Source organism: Pelecanus crispus, chromosome 11 (assembly GCF_030463565.1).
Source record: "Pelecanus crispus isolate bPelCri1 chromosome 11, bPelCri1.pri, whole genome shotgun sequence".
In the NCBI taxonomy this organism is placed as follows: domain Eukaryota; kingdom Metazoa; phylum Chordata; class Aves; order Pelecaniformes; family Pelecanidae; genus Pelecanus; species Pelecanus crispus.
The window spans coordinates 26,150,036-26,170,181 of NC_134653.1; the positions used below are offsets into that span (position 1 = coordinate 26,150,036).

Below are 20,146 nucleotides of genomic sequence, written 5' to 3' on the forward strand. Positions count from 1 at the left end.
TTCTAGGCAGTGCTCAACTGTTGAGTATCTGCTTGTATCCACTTGTACAAGTGAGGGAAAGAGACTTGGTGCAGTGCCAAGCACGCTCTCAGGACGGCAAGTCCTCATCCTCCCATCTTACCTGTGTTGTGACTCTCAATAGGGCAGAGACGTGAAGCGCACGCTCAGCCTCTCCTGCTGTCAGGACTCAGTTATGCCCATATGTATTAACATAAACTTGGATACCTGCAAAATTAGGTGTGGGTTCATGGATGCCGGTGATACCTGTGAACAGTTGTCTTATACACTGTTTGAAAATGATGCTCTGCTTATTATGGGAGAGCCATGTGAACATCTTGATCCTCACAGACCTTTTTTTCTGCTGTCAGTTGTTATTTCCCAGGCCCCAACAGCTCTCTTCAAGCCACATGCCCAGCAGCATGTGGGACTCTACCCCCTTGAGGATGTATGTACGTGTGTATGCAATCCTAAGGCAAGGGCCTTAAGTTATCCAATGAAGATGCAGTAATGAGATGAAGAAAGGTGCCTTCTGCTACGTGTTTGCTGAGAGGCAAGTGACTCATTCAGTTGCAGGGGTAGGCAATTGAAACGCACGGCACATCTCTTCGTTTAAGGAGGAACCTACCTTAATCCCACTGCAATTTTATTTATTTAATAACAATGATGGAAGAGATTGCAAGAGGAAAGTCAGCATGTTCTAAGGTGCCAGTTGGGTATGGTTTCTTAAAACTAGCCCCTTAACCCTAAAGACTTAGTTGCACTACTAAACCCAGAAATACAAGAGAATTGCGTTTAATGAACTGGACAACACACCAAAGGACACCTCCTTGTGCTGAGCTGCTACTCAACAGGAGCAGAAACTGCCTTAACATAGCAGCTAGGTTTTGTTGTTCGTTTTCAAAAACCTCATCAATGCAGTCCTTCACATTCTCATTTGTCACATTGTGTTTTAACAAGGTCCTGACTATTTCACCTTGAGCTGTCGTTAAACGCTCATCTCCATCCTGCCATAGCCAGGAGCCTGGAATCATCCTTGCAGTGTTGGGTTAGAAGACGCTCCACTTGTGATACCTTATACTTCTAGGACACACATGGCGTAAAGGAAACATCAGCTGCACTGAATGAGATGGAGGAGGCACATTAATCCAGCAGGTACTCAGGATCCTAAAGTAGGTTTAAGGAGTGGGATCAGCAGTTCTAAATACAACACTCAACCTTGCATTTGAGATAATGGTAAATAAAACAGTAGTGCTGCAGTGTCACTGTTCAAATATTGCACAGAGAAGAGATGCCTGCTGAGATTAAGGTTACAAAGAACTTTCCCACAGTTAAGTAACAGGTGACTGTTTGGGCAAAAGTTTATTATGCTAGCCTAAAGGAAAAGGGATCAGTCTCCCTTTAGTAAACTCTGCAAGGGAAGCAACTATAAACAAGAAAAGCATAAGTGTAAATGTCAGGCAAGTCACTAGCACTTTATCTCAATACAAACTTAGATCAGCAACTTGCCATTGAGATGAACAATAGATCAATTAATGACAACAGAATAATTTTGCACAGAGAAGCAAGAAGTGAGGTTACAGGCAGTGCTGCATGCACAAGGACTTGATAGCTGCATGCACTTGTCCTACTTAGAATGGTAAATTCCAGATATGCCTCTACATCAGGCAAACTCTCCACTCCCCGCTCGGCTATAAAAAGCAAGATTGTTTTAACCAAAAAGCCAAGAAAGGAAGTGTCTGGGTGCTGCAGCAACGATTCCCTTCGACTGAGAGGGGAAAAGCACACAGCAGGGACAAGCAGAAAGAATGTATCTATAGATATGTACATATACCACAGTGCTGTAATTTTTGTATGTAGCAGTAATGTAAATAAATGTATGGTTTTTATAAGATACATATTATAAAAATCTATAAAAGCATATTTTTAGTAAAAACAATGCTCTACTTCTTTTGTAAATAGTTCTCTTCAGAATAAAACAGATTATTTATATGATACTGTCTCAGCTCTCAAGTCACTGCTTATCTTGCCTAGCTGCAGAACAAGCTCATTTTTGAACGTCATCTTCAACACCTAACAGCATCTTTCGTACTTCTTCAGCACATGAAATTCAGCCACATAAAGCACCTGCATGTGTTCAGAAGAGAACAGTCCCAGAGAAAGAACATTCCAAGCATTTACATCTCCTGCCACACAGGAAAATAGAAAGGCGAGCTTGTAAATCTTCTCCACCTTCCAGCCATTTGTACCATTTACTGGACTTTGTATGGAGGGATATTCAAATGTTAATGAGTGTAGACACAAAACACAGATGGACAATGAAACATCTCCAGCTCGCACCAGCTGCAGTTCAGTCCTCAGGATTCCCCTCTACATAGTCATACCAGAACAGCACAGACAGAAGAAAAGCCACCTTCCCACAGCAAGCCTTCATCACCCTTCTCCAGAAGTGAGGACTTGCCTTCAGTAGCCTGCTTGTGAGTCAAGGGCAGGCAGGGGTAAGTGAACGCTAAGGGCAACAAGCATGACGGCTGCGTAGTTCCCATACAGAAAATCATACGCTCATTTCCTGGGAAAGCAAGGAGAGACTCCAGATGCTTTTTAATCAACTCAGGGTCTGAGGAGAAGCTTTCAAAGCTCGGTCCACGCTTCTTGTTGAACAGAAAGACAGAAGATTTTACTGTAATCATGAGCATCTCACTTTCATGCAGAAATAAGGTTACCAGTTCCAGCTTACTCTTTCATTCACATTTAAAACTAGAATAGCAACTAAACATTTGAAAGCATTAATTGTGGTTTTGCCAATACCCCCTCCCAGGAAAGAAACCCTCTACATACAGCAGAAGAGCTCACCCCTGGCTTGCCACCTTCCACCTCCAGATGCTGGACAGCAGAGGAAACAGAGCCTCAAAAAAAGATTTGGCAGCTTGTAACCTTTATTTTTAGTTTTTTAAAATTATTTAAAAAGCATAATTAGAAACTTCCGTTACAGAAATAATCCTAGCAAACCAGTTAGACATTCCATTGCTCGACATTTAGGAAACTTCACATCAGCACCACTAGAGACACAGTCCCCACCCCTTCCAATTGAATAGTCAGTGGCAAGAGCAGAGAGGTAACTGCTCCTCTACAGCCAGCTCTAGGAAAAAACAAACAAAATATCCCACTTTAAGCCAGGAGGTTGGACACCTGGATTGGCACAATTCAAACCGTGGCCACAAAGACCTGGACTCAAAGAGGACCAATCTTTCCATATAAGAGAACACTCCAGGCATGGGTGCACCATTTCCTCATTTTATTGCATCATTTACAGTAAATTCAGACATTTTCTTTACTTCTGCCTCTATGAAGTTACTCCCTCCTAGATCTGCATACACGCTACCACAAAAGTCCCAAAGTAACGCAGCTGGGCCCTTTAATCTGAAAGTGGTAACCGTCACAGGACAGCTTCATTTCAACAGAAAGGCTTTGAGGACTGACCCAGCTCCTTCCTTGGGCACACACCACATTCGACATCAGAAAGCAGACAGGATGGACAGGTGTAACTTAAGCCGCCACTTTCCACAGCCGCTCAAGTCTTACAATTATCAGAGCTCACACTAGCAGTATCATCCCAGCTCATTCTTATTCTTGGGTTACCAATGAAAGATATGTGAAGAAAAGAGACGGGTGAAGGCAGCTGGATACATACTCCCAGCACCTGAACCGATTAAAAAAAAAAAAAAATGTGTTACACATTCATTGTTTGCATTTTTTAAAAAGTCTTTAAAGTGATTGATTGCAATGTGATTGTATGATTAGGGCTCTTACCACAACCCATAAAATCTAAAAAAATGCAGGCAAAATAAGTGACTAAAATTTAGCCTCTCCTGGGGGAGGGGGAGGAAGGGAGAGAAGTGGGCAGATTCAAAGCTCATGGACATTGGTGAATCATATCCTACCAAACTAAGGCCAGCAATTCCACAGGGCCACTTGCTGACTGAGTACGTTCACCTTCAAGGTCTTAAAGGAAGTCACACCCTCCATGTCTTCTAGTCATTTTAAGGAAAAATTCTTTTTTTATTATTATTTCGGCAATTATTCAGGTGCTGAGCATGTACTTTCAGCCCAGACATTCGATATTTTAGTTACATGCACATACACTCCCCACCTTTAACTACATCTATTCAGGCTGATGAACTGAGCCTTTGTTTTCCCAGAAAGGCCAACAAGGGCCAGGAAAACATTGCTGAGCATAGCAAGACCAGTTTGTTTCCAAGGGTGATCCTCCACCACCACATAACCCAAGCAAGCAAGCTTTCCATTTCTTTACATTGAACAGCAGTCCTCCTTTCTAACAGAAGAATCCTGGGAATGATCCTGCAGCAGCTTTCATATTCAGACATCAATCCGGAACAGCTCGATTTATTTTCATGCCTTTTCTCTCTCAAAAACAAAAGCTTTGCCACCAAAATTCACATTCAAGTTCAGATCGCCTATTTGTGGACAGGGCAACAAGGAGAAGTTTGGGGTTTTTTGGCAGAATCACATGGTTTTTCTGGTTCTCAAAAGAAATGGACCCTCACTTAGGACAGAACGAGAAGCAGAGGTCAAAGGAGTTAAACTTTGCGCTTTTTTTTTTTAAAAAAAGTTTTATCCAAATAAATCCCACTTCTGCAGGTCAGTTTGGTTTTTTTGATACAAACTAAAGGAGAGCACAGGTACAGCTGGGCTGCAGCACAAGAAGGTGAAACCCAAGGACCCAGCCACAAATCTGGATCATGGCAAACTGAAATTCAAGGCCCCAGCAGCAGCACCAGCTGCCAGCCCAGGGGCTAGTGAAGTGAAACCCCAGGCTCCAGCAGCAACACCTGCAATCCTGGTACCTAGAAAAACAAAGCCTGAGCCCCAGCAAAAGCCTGGAACTCCAGGTGAAGCCACAGGCCCCAGGGGCACCAGTTGCCAGCCTGGAGCCCAACAGAAATGAAGCCAGAGGCCTCAGGAAGCAGTCACTGCCAGCCTGGGGCCAACTCGAATTAAGAACTTTGCACTGTTTCTTTAAAAAGATGAACTCTGCAGTCCATGATTGGTTGACATTAAGAAGGCATAAGCCAAAGCAACAACAGGGAGGCGAGGCTGGTTAAAGCAATATACATTATATACAAACTCTTAGGTTAATTAGTCCACTTGGTAGGCAACGTCCTTTCTTGTCTACAAGGCGCACTGGAATGAGCAGGGGAGGAGAGGGGGGCAAGACTCCATCCGATACCTTCTTGGCACTGAAGTGGTAAGGTGCCAGCGCCTCTTGATAGAAAACATGGAGAAAAAATAATCTTTAAATAACGGCACAAAACTGAGAAAGTCCTCCCAAAGCCTGCCCCAGTGGAATTGCCCAAGTCTAGCTGGAGGGGCTGATCTGTCTGAGAGCAGAGTCTCTGCAGCAGGGAAAGGGCATTAGCAGCACCGCTTCTTCCTTTTACTGTTCTTCGTTAGCTTCACCACATCATTCTGTTGCTGCTGTTGCTGCTTTGCTAAGTTTTCTTTCTTTGCTCGCAGGACTAGCTCTGTAATGCAATTAAACATCTGCAAGAGAAACAAGCAAGGTCAGACGACCCAGGAACTCAGGCTAGCTTTTGTGGGATACTGTTCTTTTGAAGCAACTCCACTTTTCCAGGTATTTCAACAATGGTTCAGAGATCTTCCCCAATCCGCTACAGGCCAAGCGGAAATCCAGTACCTTCCCGACCCACTCCCAAGCTAACTCAGTAACACCTCTATTCCCTTTCCCAAATGAGTAAATAAAAAAGGTCAGGTTTTTTTTCACTCCTGCCCTCAGGCAACTGAGGCCCGGAGCGAAGATTGGGCAGTCCTCCCTCCTAGAGGCATCCTCCCTAGAGACAAATCTTTCCTGAGAACATGCCTAATATGTTAGCACTGTAAAGCTTGTGAAAATGCAATGTGGGCTCCTTCATTTCGCTTCTTCAACTCTTCCAAATGCAGTTGGATGTCTCTTCTTGACATTTTACCTACTCGCTTCCAACTTGTATAAAGCATTTTAACTTTCTTCCTCAATAGGAAGAATGCAATTCTTATTTTTTCCCAAACCATTATCCCCAAGCAATCTTATCTATACTCTTCTGTGTGTTATATTACCTCTTCCACATTAATATTTTCTTTGGCGCTGGTCTCAAACAACTGGATCTCCATCTGCCCAGCAAATTTATAGGCATCTTCTGTTTCTACCACTTTTCGCTCTGGGTCATCATTCTTATTCCCCACTAAAAATGGAAAGAAAAAAAAGTCAGTTTCGTACTTCAGCAGGTCAGCTCACTAAGTAATATTCTCTTAAGTCTCGGATGAGAAACTTACCTAGTATCCGGCAGACATCATCACAATTTTGATTAATTTCATGCAACCACCGTTTTACATTCACAAAAGATTCTGCACTGGTTACATCGTAGACAACAATGACCCCATGTGTTCCTCTGTAATACCTACAGAGCAGGAAAAGACAATAAATGTTAACTCAAGCTATGTATCACTTTCTCAGCTCTTTCACTTAGCTTCTACAAGATTCATAACCCCCACATTACAGCAATCAAGTGCCCCCATTTTCTTTCCACTGGGAGTCACTTAATTCTTTTACAACAGCTAGATCACATGCTATTCCTCTAAACCTACAGACTTCTCTGCTTGTGTAGTCTATACAAGTAGGTTTCAAAGTCCAAAGACTGCTGTTTACTTCCTTGTTCAGGTTGTCGAGACCTTCAAAGATGAATACTGTCTTCCAGCTACATGAGCAAAAGGTAGCGGTGCCCCCAATATGTCCTCAGAACTGGCTGTGATGTGAACTTTCACATTGTACAAGCCACATCAAGTTTTTGCAGTAATTTTGTTACCTGTGAAAGATCACTTACAGACTAAAATTTCAGCAGATCTCCAAATATTCAACCCTCAGTCACAGTTCTCTTGAGCTCACAAAAATTTCTGTCTTGTTGAGCGACTGTGTTCTGATCGCACCTTCCTACTCAACAGATCAACTCCATATGTGCATTCAATGCGCTCTGCTACCTTTAGCCATTAAAAATAAGCTTCGTTTCAGTTTATTTTCATTAGTCTTGGGCAACCAGCACCTTTCAAAGATGATGAGCAATTCTGATATGCAAGAAAAATATCTGAATTCAAGTTCCAACTTTATCACCTGCATGAACCTACTAAAGGCAGGCAGTATGTGCACCATGGGAATGCTATATAAAAAGCAAGCTCCACCTCCTCAGTTTTCAGCCACATTCACAGGGCTACAAGGTATTTTCTCAACTGCAAATTAGGCAGCTTTGACAAAAAAAGAAAAAAAAAAGGTAATTGAAACAGTTGACAGTGAGGTCTTTGCCAGCATCCAGTTTTTATGTTTTGTGTAGCTTTATTCTTTCCCTTTCATTTCCTCCTCTTTCTTATGATCAGTATTAAGATTTATAATAAAACAAATTCAAGAATTCAGCATACCAAAATCAAGGATTTCCCCTTAAATTGTGACAGCATTTCTAGAGCTTGATCTCTTACTACAAGTACCTCTTGCAGCACTGTCCCCTCCACTGCACTTTAAAGATGTCCACTGTGATCACTCTGGTTCTCTCTGATAATTTATTCCAACTCAGTGAACACACCTTTGAACTTCAAAGCCTTTTAATCTAATCCAAATGCACTACCTTACAGAAGATCTCAAAGCTTCGGCTCACTTCTGCTACTGATGTGCTTGAGCAAGTCACTATCTCTTCCCCACCTTTAGCCTCATCATCCCTTCTGTAAAAGAAGCCACCTGCCCTTATAAACCATCAAGACAGACTTGCTACAGACAGGCATATATCACATACAGAGTGCACACAACTCCCCCTGCCCCTTCCTCTCATGATCACTTTGCACTGATAGTCACTGGATGGCAATACTCCTCTATGATACAATACTTACTCTACAGGAGTAGGAGAGCCCGCTCCCATTGCTTATCTGGGAACCTTCAGAAGACAGTCAGGTATTTCTTCCATGCCACGTTTTACCAGGAATTTATGCTGTACATTCACTTTCCTTGGCAAGAACTAACTCAGGTAAGAATTATTTATTCGCAGCCCATAAGAGATCCTGCTTTCAAATATCCTAGTCCATTCGCAATCAGTTCCTTTCATAGCTTTAGAACTTGCTACAGCACTGCATTTGTGCTTTCCTTCATTACAACAAGCTCAACTTTATTTCATAACTTAGATCCTTTAGAGGAAAAAGCATTCCATAGCCTGAATCCACATGTTGCAAAAATAATCCATCCTCTACCGATACAAACATGTACTGCACACAGTTTTTGATGAATACTGTTTTGTGTGATAGCATCAGAAAGATCTCCGATCCTGTCAACACACAGGATTTCTCTACATCTGAACAATAAACTAATTATCTTCAAACTCTCCCGTATCACCTAATAGTCTTTTAATTCAGCCACCCTCAGGCCTACCTACCACTTCCTCCCTAACACTGAGCATTACAGTTGCAAAGATAACATTCAGCCTTTAGAGAAACGCAGCGGTTCAGTTGCACCTACGCAGAGCTGCTTCATTCTGCTGTGCACACCATAAAACCATGCCTGCTATCCCAGTCATCCAAACCAGAGGACCCAATGGAGCATCCTGCTGCTCCTACCTTGCCCACGCACCTAGGTTTTCTTCTAAGCAAAGCATATGATGTTAGGGAATAGAATAACACGCACCTTGTACATATAGATCCCACCCCTGACAAGTCATCAGCATAGTTGTTGTTTGCTCCTAGGGATAAGGACTGTGGGCTGGACCAAGCAGCACAGACTACTACGGCATTCAAAACCGCAGGAGCCGGGAGCTCCTGCCACAAAGCACTAATATTGCCAACCACCTCATCAGAAATATCTTCCTTTGTGCAAGACAGCAACCCCTGACTCCTGCTGAGTTCCTACCAGCATACACCGCTTCTATTTTTGGAAGGGAAAATTGGCTGGCACATCATTCTAGAAAGGTTGCCAACCCCTTATCTACACTAAAATGTCGTTTTCTCCATTGGCTGACATTACCTTTTAGCAGCCCGAGAGATAAGACCATGACTATCTTTTATTCTCTCTTAAGCCCCATAATACACATTTTTCTCAAAAAGCTAGTCGTGCTATTTTCTATCATTTGTTAGATACAGCCTTGTGTCCTAGATAACATTTTAGGCTTAACAAGTACAGCAAAGACTCTCCAACCCCAAGTGCAGGACAGTACTAGAAAACAAAATCTGATTTATCCTACCCCATGCTTCAAATTTCAGAATGATGCAGTGCAGAACTGCTTTTATAACAAGTTGTAGGCTTTGGCAAGTAGAGAACAGATGGGGCTTTTGGCATTCAGGGTGGAGTAGGTGTAAATTTTGTGCTTTTGGCAACCAAGAGGTAGTTGAGGCTTTGACACTAACTAGGGAGAGAATGCCTATCTTCTTCCCAGCCACGTTTTAGGGAAGATGGAGACCATAGAAGTGACAGCAGAATACAAATGAAGTTCTCAATCTCATCCTCCCATTCAAGGACAAAATGACTGATGCTAGCTGTCCTCTATTCAGTAGGCGCACTCTGCCATGTACCCTACAAACCTCAAAAGGCAGTACCTGCTACTACTCCTAGTGATAAAATATATCAATGAAATACAGAAAAAAACCCCCAAAATCACAAAACACAAAACCAAAAACATTATAGAACAGTTATTCATGTTTAGAGTGTCCATGAAAGTATCCCACTGACGTGAAAGACAACCAAAGCTGACCTGTATATGTCCTTGAATGCTTGGCAGTAGCCAACTATCTTCCATATGGCTGGAAAAGTTACCTAGACCTAAAGGCTTTACATTTAGCTTTGGTGTGGAAAAGGCTTAAGAATGCTAACATTTATGTTGAAATAAACACCTGACTTGTTTGTTCTACCTATGGAATTATATTTAAAGAAGCTTAAAGACATAAGCTTAATGCCTTTGAAACATTACCTACTAATACTGCAGACTTGATACAGAAAACCTTCTAGAACTGGTTAATCAAACTCATCATGTCCTTCAGCCATCTGCATTCTCCCCTCACATCTCTGAAGACTACCCTTTCAGAAGGGAACATTTTCTCATTCACTGTGGTACTCCCTAATACAAGATACCAATAAGAAAGTTCTTAGATTTCCTCTAGTAAATGCTTCCCAAGATTAGCATCTGGAGTTATAATAACTAGTTTCATGAAGCATGACAGTGGCTAAGGCAGATTTAGAAGAGACAGAGTATTAGTTCAGTAGGGCACATATGTTCTTTTTTCCGGGGTGGGGGGGGTGGGAGCGGAAGTAACTGGCCAACATGAAAGATAGGTCATTGGTTTAATCCAGCATCTCTGTTAATATTTCACTAGTTTGCAGTACATGTTTCCTTATTTTTCATTCATCTAGAATTCTAACCAATTCCAGAGACTTTGAATAATCTGTTTTCATACTCATCTTTTTTTCAGATTCCTGGAAGCACATCTATTGTCACAGGTCAGCTGACTAGTTTTTCGACCATCACATCAATTCTATCATCTCAAAAAACTTATCCCTCTCTTAAACATACCATTCCACACAAATGCATGGCAGAAAGTCCCTCTGCTATCACTATTCATCCTGAGCTAGCATCTGACAACTATTATTTAAAGCTTAAGTCCAGAAACCACAGTCCTGAATCAGGACAGAGTAGTCCTATCTACAAGAGCAAATCAAGTACAGGAACTGGTTGTTCATGCATTTTAAGTATTCCTGCTAATACAGCTGAGTCCTGGCATGCTACATCTCCGGTGAATTTAAATCAAATTTAGAGTTTGGATGACATTCCATGCCAACCAAATTCACACAACTTGGCCTCTCCTCCCACTAGGCACCAGCTATCCCAGTATTTCCACATTTAATAGACAGTAAAAAAGAGCTGCTGTCTTTTATAATTCCCAGTCTGAAATTCTGATGTAGTTTATTTTTCCTGTGTTTCTGTAGAATACTCCAGATCAACTTTATTTCTGTTCCTTAACAGTTTTATTATGTTTTTCAGCTTCTGTAGCTGTAGTCAAGTAAAATCAAAATAGAACAACCTTTTAATGTTTCCCAGTTTTTTTACTATTAACTTCCTACCACCTCTACCATTTTGCAGTTCTAGGTCTACACAGCAGTACTTCCAACCTACCACTATTATTACCAGATGGGCTCTAATTTCAGGCTTGCTTGCCAGACTTGGCTCAACATCAGTCTGAACTCTAACTGTAACTGTAAAGGGACTTCCTGGTCTATGGTAATACTGAAGGAACACCTTTTTATATTCTTAACCTCAATCTAAACCTCAATCTAGTCAAAGACTAGACAAAGACTACTACACTGTTGACAGCGCACTTGCACTCCACCCATGATTTGGTAGCCAAGTCCTTTTGTAAGTACTAGTATGGTAACTGATTTGTCACTCAGTTTGGGATAAGCAAATCAGTTATGGTATTACTTTGCCAATATTTAAAAAAAAAAAAAGGAGAGAGAGAACTATTTCTAAAATCAGAACCTTATTTCCTGTTTTTATAGGAGATATGTTTAGGTCCAGAGCACCTCTTGAAAACTATCAGCAACGGCTAGACAGTCACAGCTAGCCAACCTAGCAGCAAGAGTAGCCCTCATGACAATGTAACCAACATTCCCAAAGTGTTTTCCTCAACACTTCAAACACACTCGGACACAGGAACTTCTTTCCTTAAAGTTGCATAAAATTCAAGTCTTTCTTCCCTGACCATGGAAGATTCTGTAACTACTTTACCAGAGTTAAGGCAGGAAAACTGGGGCCTTTACTTCCCCAAGAGTAAAATATACCTGACTTTGGTAAAAAGCTGTGCAAAGGAAAGCAGTAGCAGGGTTCAAACAGGTCATGGCGCAAATGACCTCAAACCACTTCAGCTTCTCCATTTTAAATGTTAATTGAAGAAAAAAAATTTACATAAAACACTACACAAAGTCCCATCTGCAGCTATTCCCATTCACAAAAGGAAGCCTCCTTTCCTGGTATTCCCTGTTCAGTGCCGGATACCATGGATTTCTAAACTAGCTGGCATCAGCCCCACGAACCAACACTCATTAACGCAGCTCCGAGTCGTGTCAGGGAATCTGAAAACAGGAAGGACATTTGCTGACTCAGCACTAATTGGGGCACTCTGTGACTAGCCGATGCGTACAGCTGATGCGTGTGGCAGCAGCGCACTGCTGCCTCCCCCTCACCGCTTCCTGCCCAAAGCTGCCTGCAGCGCTGAAACAAGAAGTGATGTCACACACACAGGAACCCTACAAGAGGCAACCAAGTTTTTTCAAGCTAAACACTTCAGAAACAATGGAAGTAATCCAGTAATATCCGTATAGAAGTGCAAAGGAAAGGGGCGGTGCACACATCAGGTTCAATTTTGCCATTCCTAGCTGTTTAGACGTAACACAGATGCAACCAATCTCACTATTTTTATGTCTGAGTAAGTTAACCAATACAACAGCTGAAAATGATCCTCCTCTCAAATAGGAGCCAAAAGATAATTCAGTCATGAAAGACCAAGTGAAACATCTAAGTCTTTCAAGAACTATTATTTTTTGTTATTACCCAAAGGAAACAAAAGTTCCATTTCCCAGTGTATTTCTTCCTCTTCCCCTAGTGCCACGGTGAGCAATCCCACCTTTACTGCAATCAGTTTACAAATGCATTTTATTCTTAGTTCCCACTGCTGCAGCTCTGGGTGTGGTTTCTTCAGGAACAGGAAAAGCTGTGCACATGCTGTTCAAAAAGGACAATGAGCATGAAACTGAACTCAAACCAAGGAAAAGGTTAACTTCATGTGGGCGTCTGCTTCAACAGAACTCCACATAAAGATAGCTGCTAAAATGCATTCGTCCTAAAAGAAAACTAAATATTGGAAATCCTATTCTTCCATCTCAAAGCTATTCATTCATTAATTATACGACACTGATGGAGGGTTTGCACTCTGTACTTCTGCACTGCATACAATCAGAGGATGACCTTCTTGGACAGGCTTCAGAGACAAGTTTTCTAGCATATGCAGAACAGTGAAATAACTCCAGTTTTACTGTTTGGAAACTAGCAGCAGAGGAATAAGACAAAGCCATCATGGAAATGCACAGAGGAGTGAGGAAATCTGAAACCCCAGTTTCAAACCTAACCAGAATACCACCACAGCTATTGGTTCTAAAACAGCTGAGAGAAGTCCCACTGTACAGACAGCAAAGCTATCATTAATTCATCAGCTGCAATGTTAAAATATCTAAACCATAATCCTAAACTACAAGATCCATACACTAAGCTACACATCACTAAGCCCAGTTATACTCACGTTGATGTGATAGTCCGGAAGCGCTCCTGTCCAGCCGTGTCCCAGATCTGTAGCTTCACCTTCTCTCCATTGATCTCAACTGTCCGGATTTTAAAATCTACTCCAATTGTGGTAATGTAGCTGCCTGAAGGGAAAGCACATATAAGTGAGAACCTAAGTCTTGTTTATTTTGAACGTCCCAAAGCACGCTTCTGAATGCAATTTGGCAGTAGCTCTCAGACTGGACAGGAGAACAAGGTTTCCCCCATCTGCCTGTCTTTCAAAATGCCCTATCAGGTCATGCTGATCCGTATATTTTTATCTGCAGCTAACAGCTTTTTTCTAGCCATAAAGCCACTTCTCCCATGCCACCCTTAAAATTTAAAACTCAGTATTACAAAATAAAATTATTCTTCTACTGCATTGGTGGTCTAAAATAAGCACCCAAATATCTCAAGAAATGGACAGTAACTATGCAAGTATTTCACTTGTGAAAATTTTGAGACAAAGCTTTGCTTTAAATGCTTGTGCAATCACTTATTTTGAATACAGTGTGTTCTAACAGTTTCTTCCCAATAAATTAGTTACATCACAAATGTAAGTAAGCCACAATATTCAATCAACCTAAATCCCAAATGGCCAATAGGAAGTCTGCACAGAGTACAGCATAAGCTAAAACACCTAAGCTATTTCTGGAACCATGGCAGTATTTAAATATTGTGGGACTTTCAGTTGCAAGTGAAGACCAGACAGGATGGCTTGTATAGGCTTATACCCAGACAAGCAAAGTTAGAAACATAATATATTTCCTAGTACAGCTACCAGTGAGTAAATGCAGAAGAACAACTTCTTGCCAACCAGCAGCACTGGAGCAGACCTTGACCATTTCAGTTATTGAAGTAAACAAAACACTCACCTGAGAACGTATTATCTGCAAAACGTAACAGCAAACTGCTCTTGCCCACACCTACGACAAACAAAAACAGCAAGATCTTTGAATACAGTCATCTTGGGTGTCAGGTAACATAACAGTATTTTACCCATTCATTGCATTTTAAACTCTAACTAGGATCTTTTCTCACAGATAATTTAGTACCATCCACCTTGACCATTCATCTCAGTACTCTCCTTGAAGATTTGATCAAGCACACTGCAGTCATTCCAAGATTTGGGATGCTTCTTGTAGAAGTACGGGGGGGGAGGGGGGGAGTGTTGTCCCCTCCTTCCTCCAGCCCTCAGTAAACTCTCAAACAGTAGCTTTTGAACTGTGGTCAGTTCTAAGAGGTCATAAAAGAATAATAACTAAAAGCAAGTTTACGATCAGTAGACTTACATTTGCTGAGGAAAAATCCAAAAATGAGTACGTCATGCTAATTAACAAGTACTCAGAACACTGCTCTAAACTACTCTATAAAATTCCACTTGCACATCATGCTTAACACCACTGCCTACCTCCCATTCTTTTATGCCATGCTGAATGGCAGTGGAATTTGGACTAGTTAGACAATCAGACTAGGGTTTGGTACTATAAAGCTTACGTTATCATGGCCACAGTTTAACAGAAACCTAAACCAAACAGGGGAGTTGGGAACCATTGTTCTGTATTGCCATCCAAAATAGGCTTGTTCGACATCTAACAGGACGGACACATACCTTTCTGAAGTTGTACCAAAATGTTCCATGAAACATTTCTCTAAGTGCTTTGAGTAGCACTTCATCCAGGTTTTCCTTATACAACTGTTTGTACCCTGATCACACCCTGTTGCAGGGAAGCATTTTTCACAGTGCTTCAGACAAGAATTGTAAGAAACTCATTCCTGCACACGCAAACAAGGGCACATCTGGGTATCAGAATGCCTCAAAGTTGGTATCTCTGCATAACGTCTCTGCTATTAATGTCCCTTCCTCTCCCTTCCCCCCAAAAATGAAGTCTGTTATGGCATGAAGAGGAAATTCAACTTCACCAGGGTGATTATCTATTAAATCTTTTCAGGTAGAAGTTATTTAAACTAATTGTTTTGATGATGTATAACTTGCAAGTTCTTCTTAATAGAAGACCTGTGCAAAAGGCATGTGCAAAGACTATACAGAACTCCAACAGTTCTCAGCTGCTGGCATCTGAAGATAGCTACCAGCACAAAAAAAAAAAAAAAAAAACCCACCAAACTAAAAATCTGCATGATTCCAGTAAGCCAGATCTCATTTGCAAAGAGTTCAAATCACCAGACATCTGGAGAAGCCATGCTCACTTCTCATTATTACAAATCTTAGGGAAAAAAAAAAAGTTACTAAAAAATACAAAGGTACAGCATGCATACACTGAATACCTCTGAGCTCAAAAAAGATAGCAGAGCAGTTCCTAAACATTAACAGAGGACTGGTTATTTAGCAAGAGCTAAACCCCTGCAAAATACCAGTTGGCTAAGGTTAAAAAAAAAAAAAAAGTTTCAGCATACTGTGCTTCTTGATCAAGCAGCCTTGGCCTCCAGCTTAATAGAAAGTAAATGCTGGAACCCACAGACTTGTCAGACCACACCACCTTCTTAAAACATCAGCCAGCCTCAGGCTATGCTGCAGAGCTGCATGTACTGCACATGACCACTGCTTTGTCAGACTGTCCACCACTGCACAGACACAGTCTTGTCTATACCGCTCTCAGCACTCAGGCAGCTTCTAGAGAAGAGAAACATCCTGAACTCAGTAGGTTCTACATGCTCCCAATGACAACGATTTCACTAAACAAGCACTGCCTCTGGCCCACACTGTTCACTTATAGAGAAACCATACTCTTCATGACCCTCCACTTCCCACACAGAGTTATGTGAAGAGCTGAAAAGAGAAGGCTAGCAGGGCCTCTTTGCCTGTTGAAGACAGCAAAATGAAACAAAACAAAAAACAAGCCTATTGGCTTTGCAAAATCAAAATTTAAAGCAAATTGCCGTGCCATACCAGTTTCTAAACCCCATATCTTATTGAATGGTAGAGTGAATTAAAGCAGCACATGCAAAGCACAGATCATCTGTATTATTTTTAAGTATTTGGCACAACTGAGATCAGCAGCAGCTTTTCAAGATGACCTGTTCTAAAAACATACAAACCTACTACCCTCTTGACATATTTGCATATAGGGGAAAGCAGATGAGACAGAATCATCCTATCCAGTATCAGTCCACTTCCTATTGCAAAGAATAAACATCAATAAACAAGGCAAGCAAACTGTTTTGTAAAAGCAGGGACAAAGCCTTCCTGTTGGGCTTAGCAAAAACAAAAACAAAAAAGAAAAATCAATACTCAAACTACACAGTGAGATTTAATTACAACAGAGAACCACAGGCAACCCGGTAATTCTCACAACACTTTTTTCCTCTCACTGGATACACTATAGGGACTCAAGAAGACTCAGCTAAGAAATTTAATTTAATTGTTCAAAATTAGAAGTCTTCTTCAGAGTTTTCACCACCCTGTATATCTTGCCTGAACAGTTTTGAAACTCATCAGCAAGCAACAGAGCTACTGCTTTACTTAGAATGCAGCATTTGGTTTTAATAATCCATAGGCTCCCAAAAGTGCCTGGGGTTTTAAGCTGTTTTGAAGCTGTTGCCCTTTCTCCCTCTTTAGATCCCTTCATGCAGACACAATTTAGTATAGAATAAAATATTTTTGCATACAGCTAAAGCCTCTGGAGGTGACAACTGCCAAGATCGTGCAACATTACACTTCCACCCAAGAGCCATGCCTCGCTGCATGCTGGGACCTGCTGCCTTATGGACCACACCTCTATTAAAAGAAGAGGGTGGATGCCATCTTCTCCAGTTTATGGAAATTAAACTGTAAGCTGTTGGAGTGTTACCAACACTGAACTGGACTGAAGGCAGGGATCTTCCCAGTCGCAGTTCTTATGTACCTGGACTAAAGCACCAGACGCAGGCTGAGTTCACATGCTAGCCCTCCAGAAGTTTCTGAAACTGCTGCAGAAGTATTTACAGATCTGTTTTCAAAAATCTATAATTACTCCTTATTCATAGCTATTTTAGATATTTGCATCCTATACTATAACTGGAAGTACACAAAGCTACCAGCTCTTCAAGAATTTATTAAAAAAAAGTGACTCTAAAACTGAGACTTCAGGTTGAAGCACAGAAAGAGTCTTAAGGAATAATTAAGGTAATAAAGAGTATTAAAACGTAGTAGTTGCCACACTGGAAATAATGGTCCCTAGGGCTGAGGAGCTGCCAGCCCTTCCCATTGATGCCTTAAACTGTCACAGGGGAACGGAATCCCCTCCTCATCCCAGCAAGAGATTACTGGGCGCCCTCAGAACATGCGGCTTGCGAATGCCGATGCTGGCTTACTTATACTTGCCTAATCTTCCTTTTCATAAACCTCGCCAAGCTATTTACCATAATATCCTGTGGTAGCCAGTTCCACAGGTTCATCAGATAAAAACTCACGAAGGCCAAGCAAACGCGCCCTCTCATTCAAAGCGCGGGGGGACCCCGGCGACCTGCCCGGGCAGAGCCCAGCACCGCGGCACCGACAGCACAACGCCGGCGGAGACCCGCCGCCGGGGAACCGGCCGCAACGGCCCCGTGGGTGCCCCGGGAGGGGGCCGCCCTCCGCTCCGCGCCGCCCCGCCCCGCCCGCCCCGGCCCGGCCCCGCCGCCCTCAGGCCCCTCACGGCCCGGGCGGAGGCGAGGGGCGGCCACCCCGCCAGCGGCCTACCCCCGCCCCCGGGCCGCGCCGCCCGCCCGCCCGCCCGCCCTCACCGCTGTCGCCGATGATGAGCAGCTTGAAGAGGTGATCGTAGTCCCTGGCCATGGCCGGGGCGGCGGGAGCGGCCGCAGGCAGCGGAGCGAGCCGGGGGGGGAGGGGGCGGCGGCGGCAGCTCCGGGCCGGATCCACTTCCCGAACAAACAGCCGGAACTGACAGCGGCGCAGCCGCGCATGCGCACCGCCGACGGAGGCCGCCAGCTGCGCCGGCACGCCGCCGCGCATGCGCTGCCCCCTCCCTGCGCTCATGCGCACACTCCGCAGAACGCGGGGAATCGCGCCTGCGCAGGAAGGGCGACGCCCGCCTCCTCCGGCTGCGCGGCGGCCGCTGCGCATGCGCCCGCTCACCCGTGCGGCCGCCGCTGGCCGCGCCTGCGCAGAGGGTGGGGCGGGGTGAGGGTTCCTCGCGCGCCTTGGTGGCCATGACAGGCCTGTGAGGGATGGGCTGTGGGGCGGCTGCCGCCTTCCTTCCTCCGCACCGGGGTCCGTGCCCTGCTTCCCCCCCCCCCCCCCCGCTGGTAGCTCGTCTTCCCCCTGTGCTGAGCTGCCGGGCCACCTCCGGCAAGCAGCGGTGCGTGCACCTCAGGTCCCACAGGCGCTCGCATGAGGCCTGCGGGCGTAGCAGAAGGAGAGGCCGCCCCCAGGGAAGTACTAAAGGCGTGAGGGAGCCGCAGCGCATTCAGGCGCTGTCAGCTTCGCTCCTGAGACGGCACAGGAGCAGACCACAATGGCTAGGAACGTGTTTTGCTTCAACAAGATGTCTGTGCACCAAAGCAGCACGGTGCACAGCTACAAGAACAGTTCCCATCAGGGCCCAACCTGCAGGTGAGAAAGCCCACAGAAGAGTGATATGAAATGGCCAGGTGTGTCACACAGGCCTGGCAATTCAGGCTGCTCTGGAATTAGATTCCTGGGGGTTTTAATCCAGAGATGTGGCTATGTGTGGCTGAGGCAGGGCCTTGACCTCACACATCAGCAGCTGTGCCTGCACCATCCACAGCCCAAATCCACAGAGTTTCAAACAGCACTTTCCCAATTGTCTCACACACAAACAGCCTGAGTAATTTTACTATCAGTTGCACAGATGCTGACTAAACAAACAGCAAGACTATGATAACTTTTTAGGTGATAACCCGCTTCTAGGTGGAGACATGGCACAAGAAGAGTGCTGGTTTTCTTTTTGATTATTTTGCTGCAAAAATTCTTACTGGTACTTGAACTCCTGAGATAATGCAGTATTTTGGTGTAGAGTATGTAAATTACATAGGGCTTCCTTTCCTAGTTATTGAGGCCCTTCAATACATATGTAAAAACTAACAAAAGGCAACATCCTAGCTATTGCATGTATCTTAAGTAATTTTAGTTTAGCATAGATTTAAACCAAAATACTGACAGGATTTTTTTTAATTAAACTAAGGTTTGGGTTTTTTTTCTTTTTTTAATTTTAACCATAAGTTTACAATTAATTGACACCAGTATCTCATTAACATGCATTTGTCTTCCCAGTGGGGAAAGCTGTATTGGCACTGAAGAAAGACCTTCACGGTGAGCTGAGCCTATAAATGGGCAAAGGAAAGATGACACAGAAATCAAGGACAGTTAGCTTGAAAATACCAATCCATAATGCTTTTGAAATTACAATCTAATTAGTTGTTCTAAAGGTGCTTAAAGAGTAGGATGCATCTACTTTGAGGATCTTTTTGGTAGGACCCAAGCACAAGTAAAAGATTGCAATCAGTGGACCATCACCACTGCGAACGGTGTCAGTGACACCATGAGGGTGGTCACGCACCAGAACAAGTTGCCTGGGGAGGTTGTGGAGTCCAGCCTGCCTGGACAGTGCCCCAAGCAACCTGCTCTACTCGACCGTGCTTTGAGCACAGGGGCTGGACTGGCTGAAATCCAGAAGTGCCTTCCAGCCACAACTGTGCTGTGATCTGTGAGTGTTTCTTAGAGAATGACAAAGACAGTTTTTAGCCATATAGCTTTTTCAACATTTTTTAACATTGACTTGAAA

The 20,146-nt window shown here is 43.3% G+C and overlaps 1 protein-coding gene across 2 annotated transcripts; it reads right to left on the reverse strand.

The window, feature by feature from the left end:
• Window positions 1-3,625: 3,625 nt before the first annotated feature.
• On the reverse strand, window positions 3,626-18,225 carry RAB35 (RAB35, member RAS oncogene family). Of its 2 annotated transcripts, XR_012831477.1 has the most exons (7): window positions 18,126-18,225; window positions 14,276-14,326; window positions 13,381-13,504; window positions 6,346-6,470; window positions 6,130-6,254; window positions 5,246-5,559; window positions 3,626-3,697 (listed from the first exon to the last, which is right to left on the reverse strand). XR_012831477.1 is itself a non-coding variant. In XM_075718295.1 (6 exons), the coding sequence occupies exons 1-6, from the start codon at window positions 18,175-18,177 to the stop codon at window positions 5,431-5,433; spliced, it is 606 nt and encodes a 201-aa protein (XP_075574410.1). In that variant the 5' UTR covers window positions 18,178-18,225; the 3' UTR covers window positions 3,626-5,430. The 2 variants fall into 2 exon arrangements, 1 of the variants encoding a protein (XP_075574410.1); XM_075718295.1 differs by having other exon boundaries at window positions 3,626-5,559.
• Window positions 18,226-20,146: the final 1,921 nt, after the last annotated feature.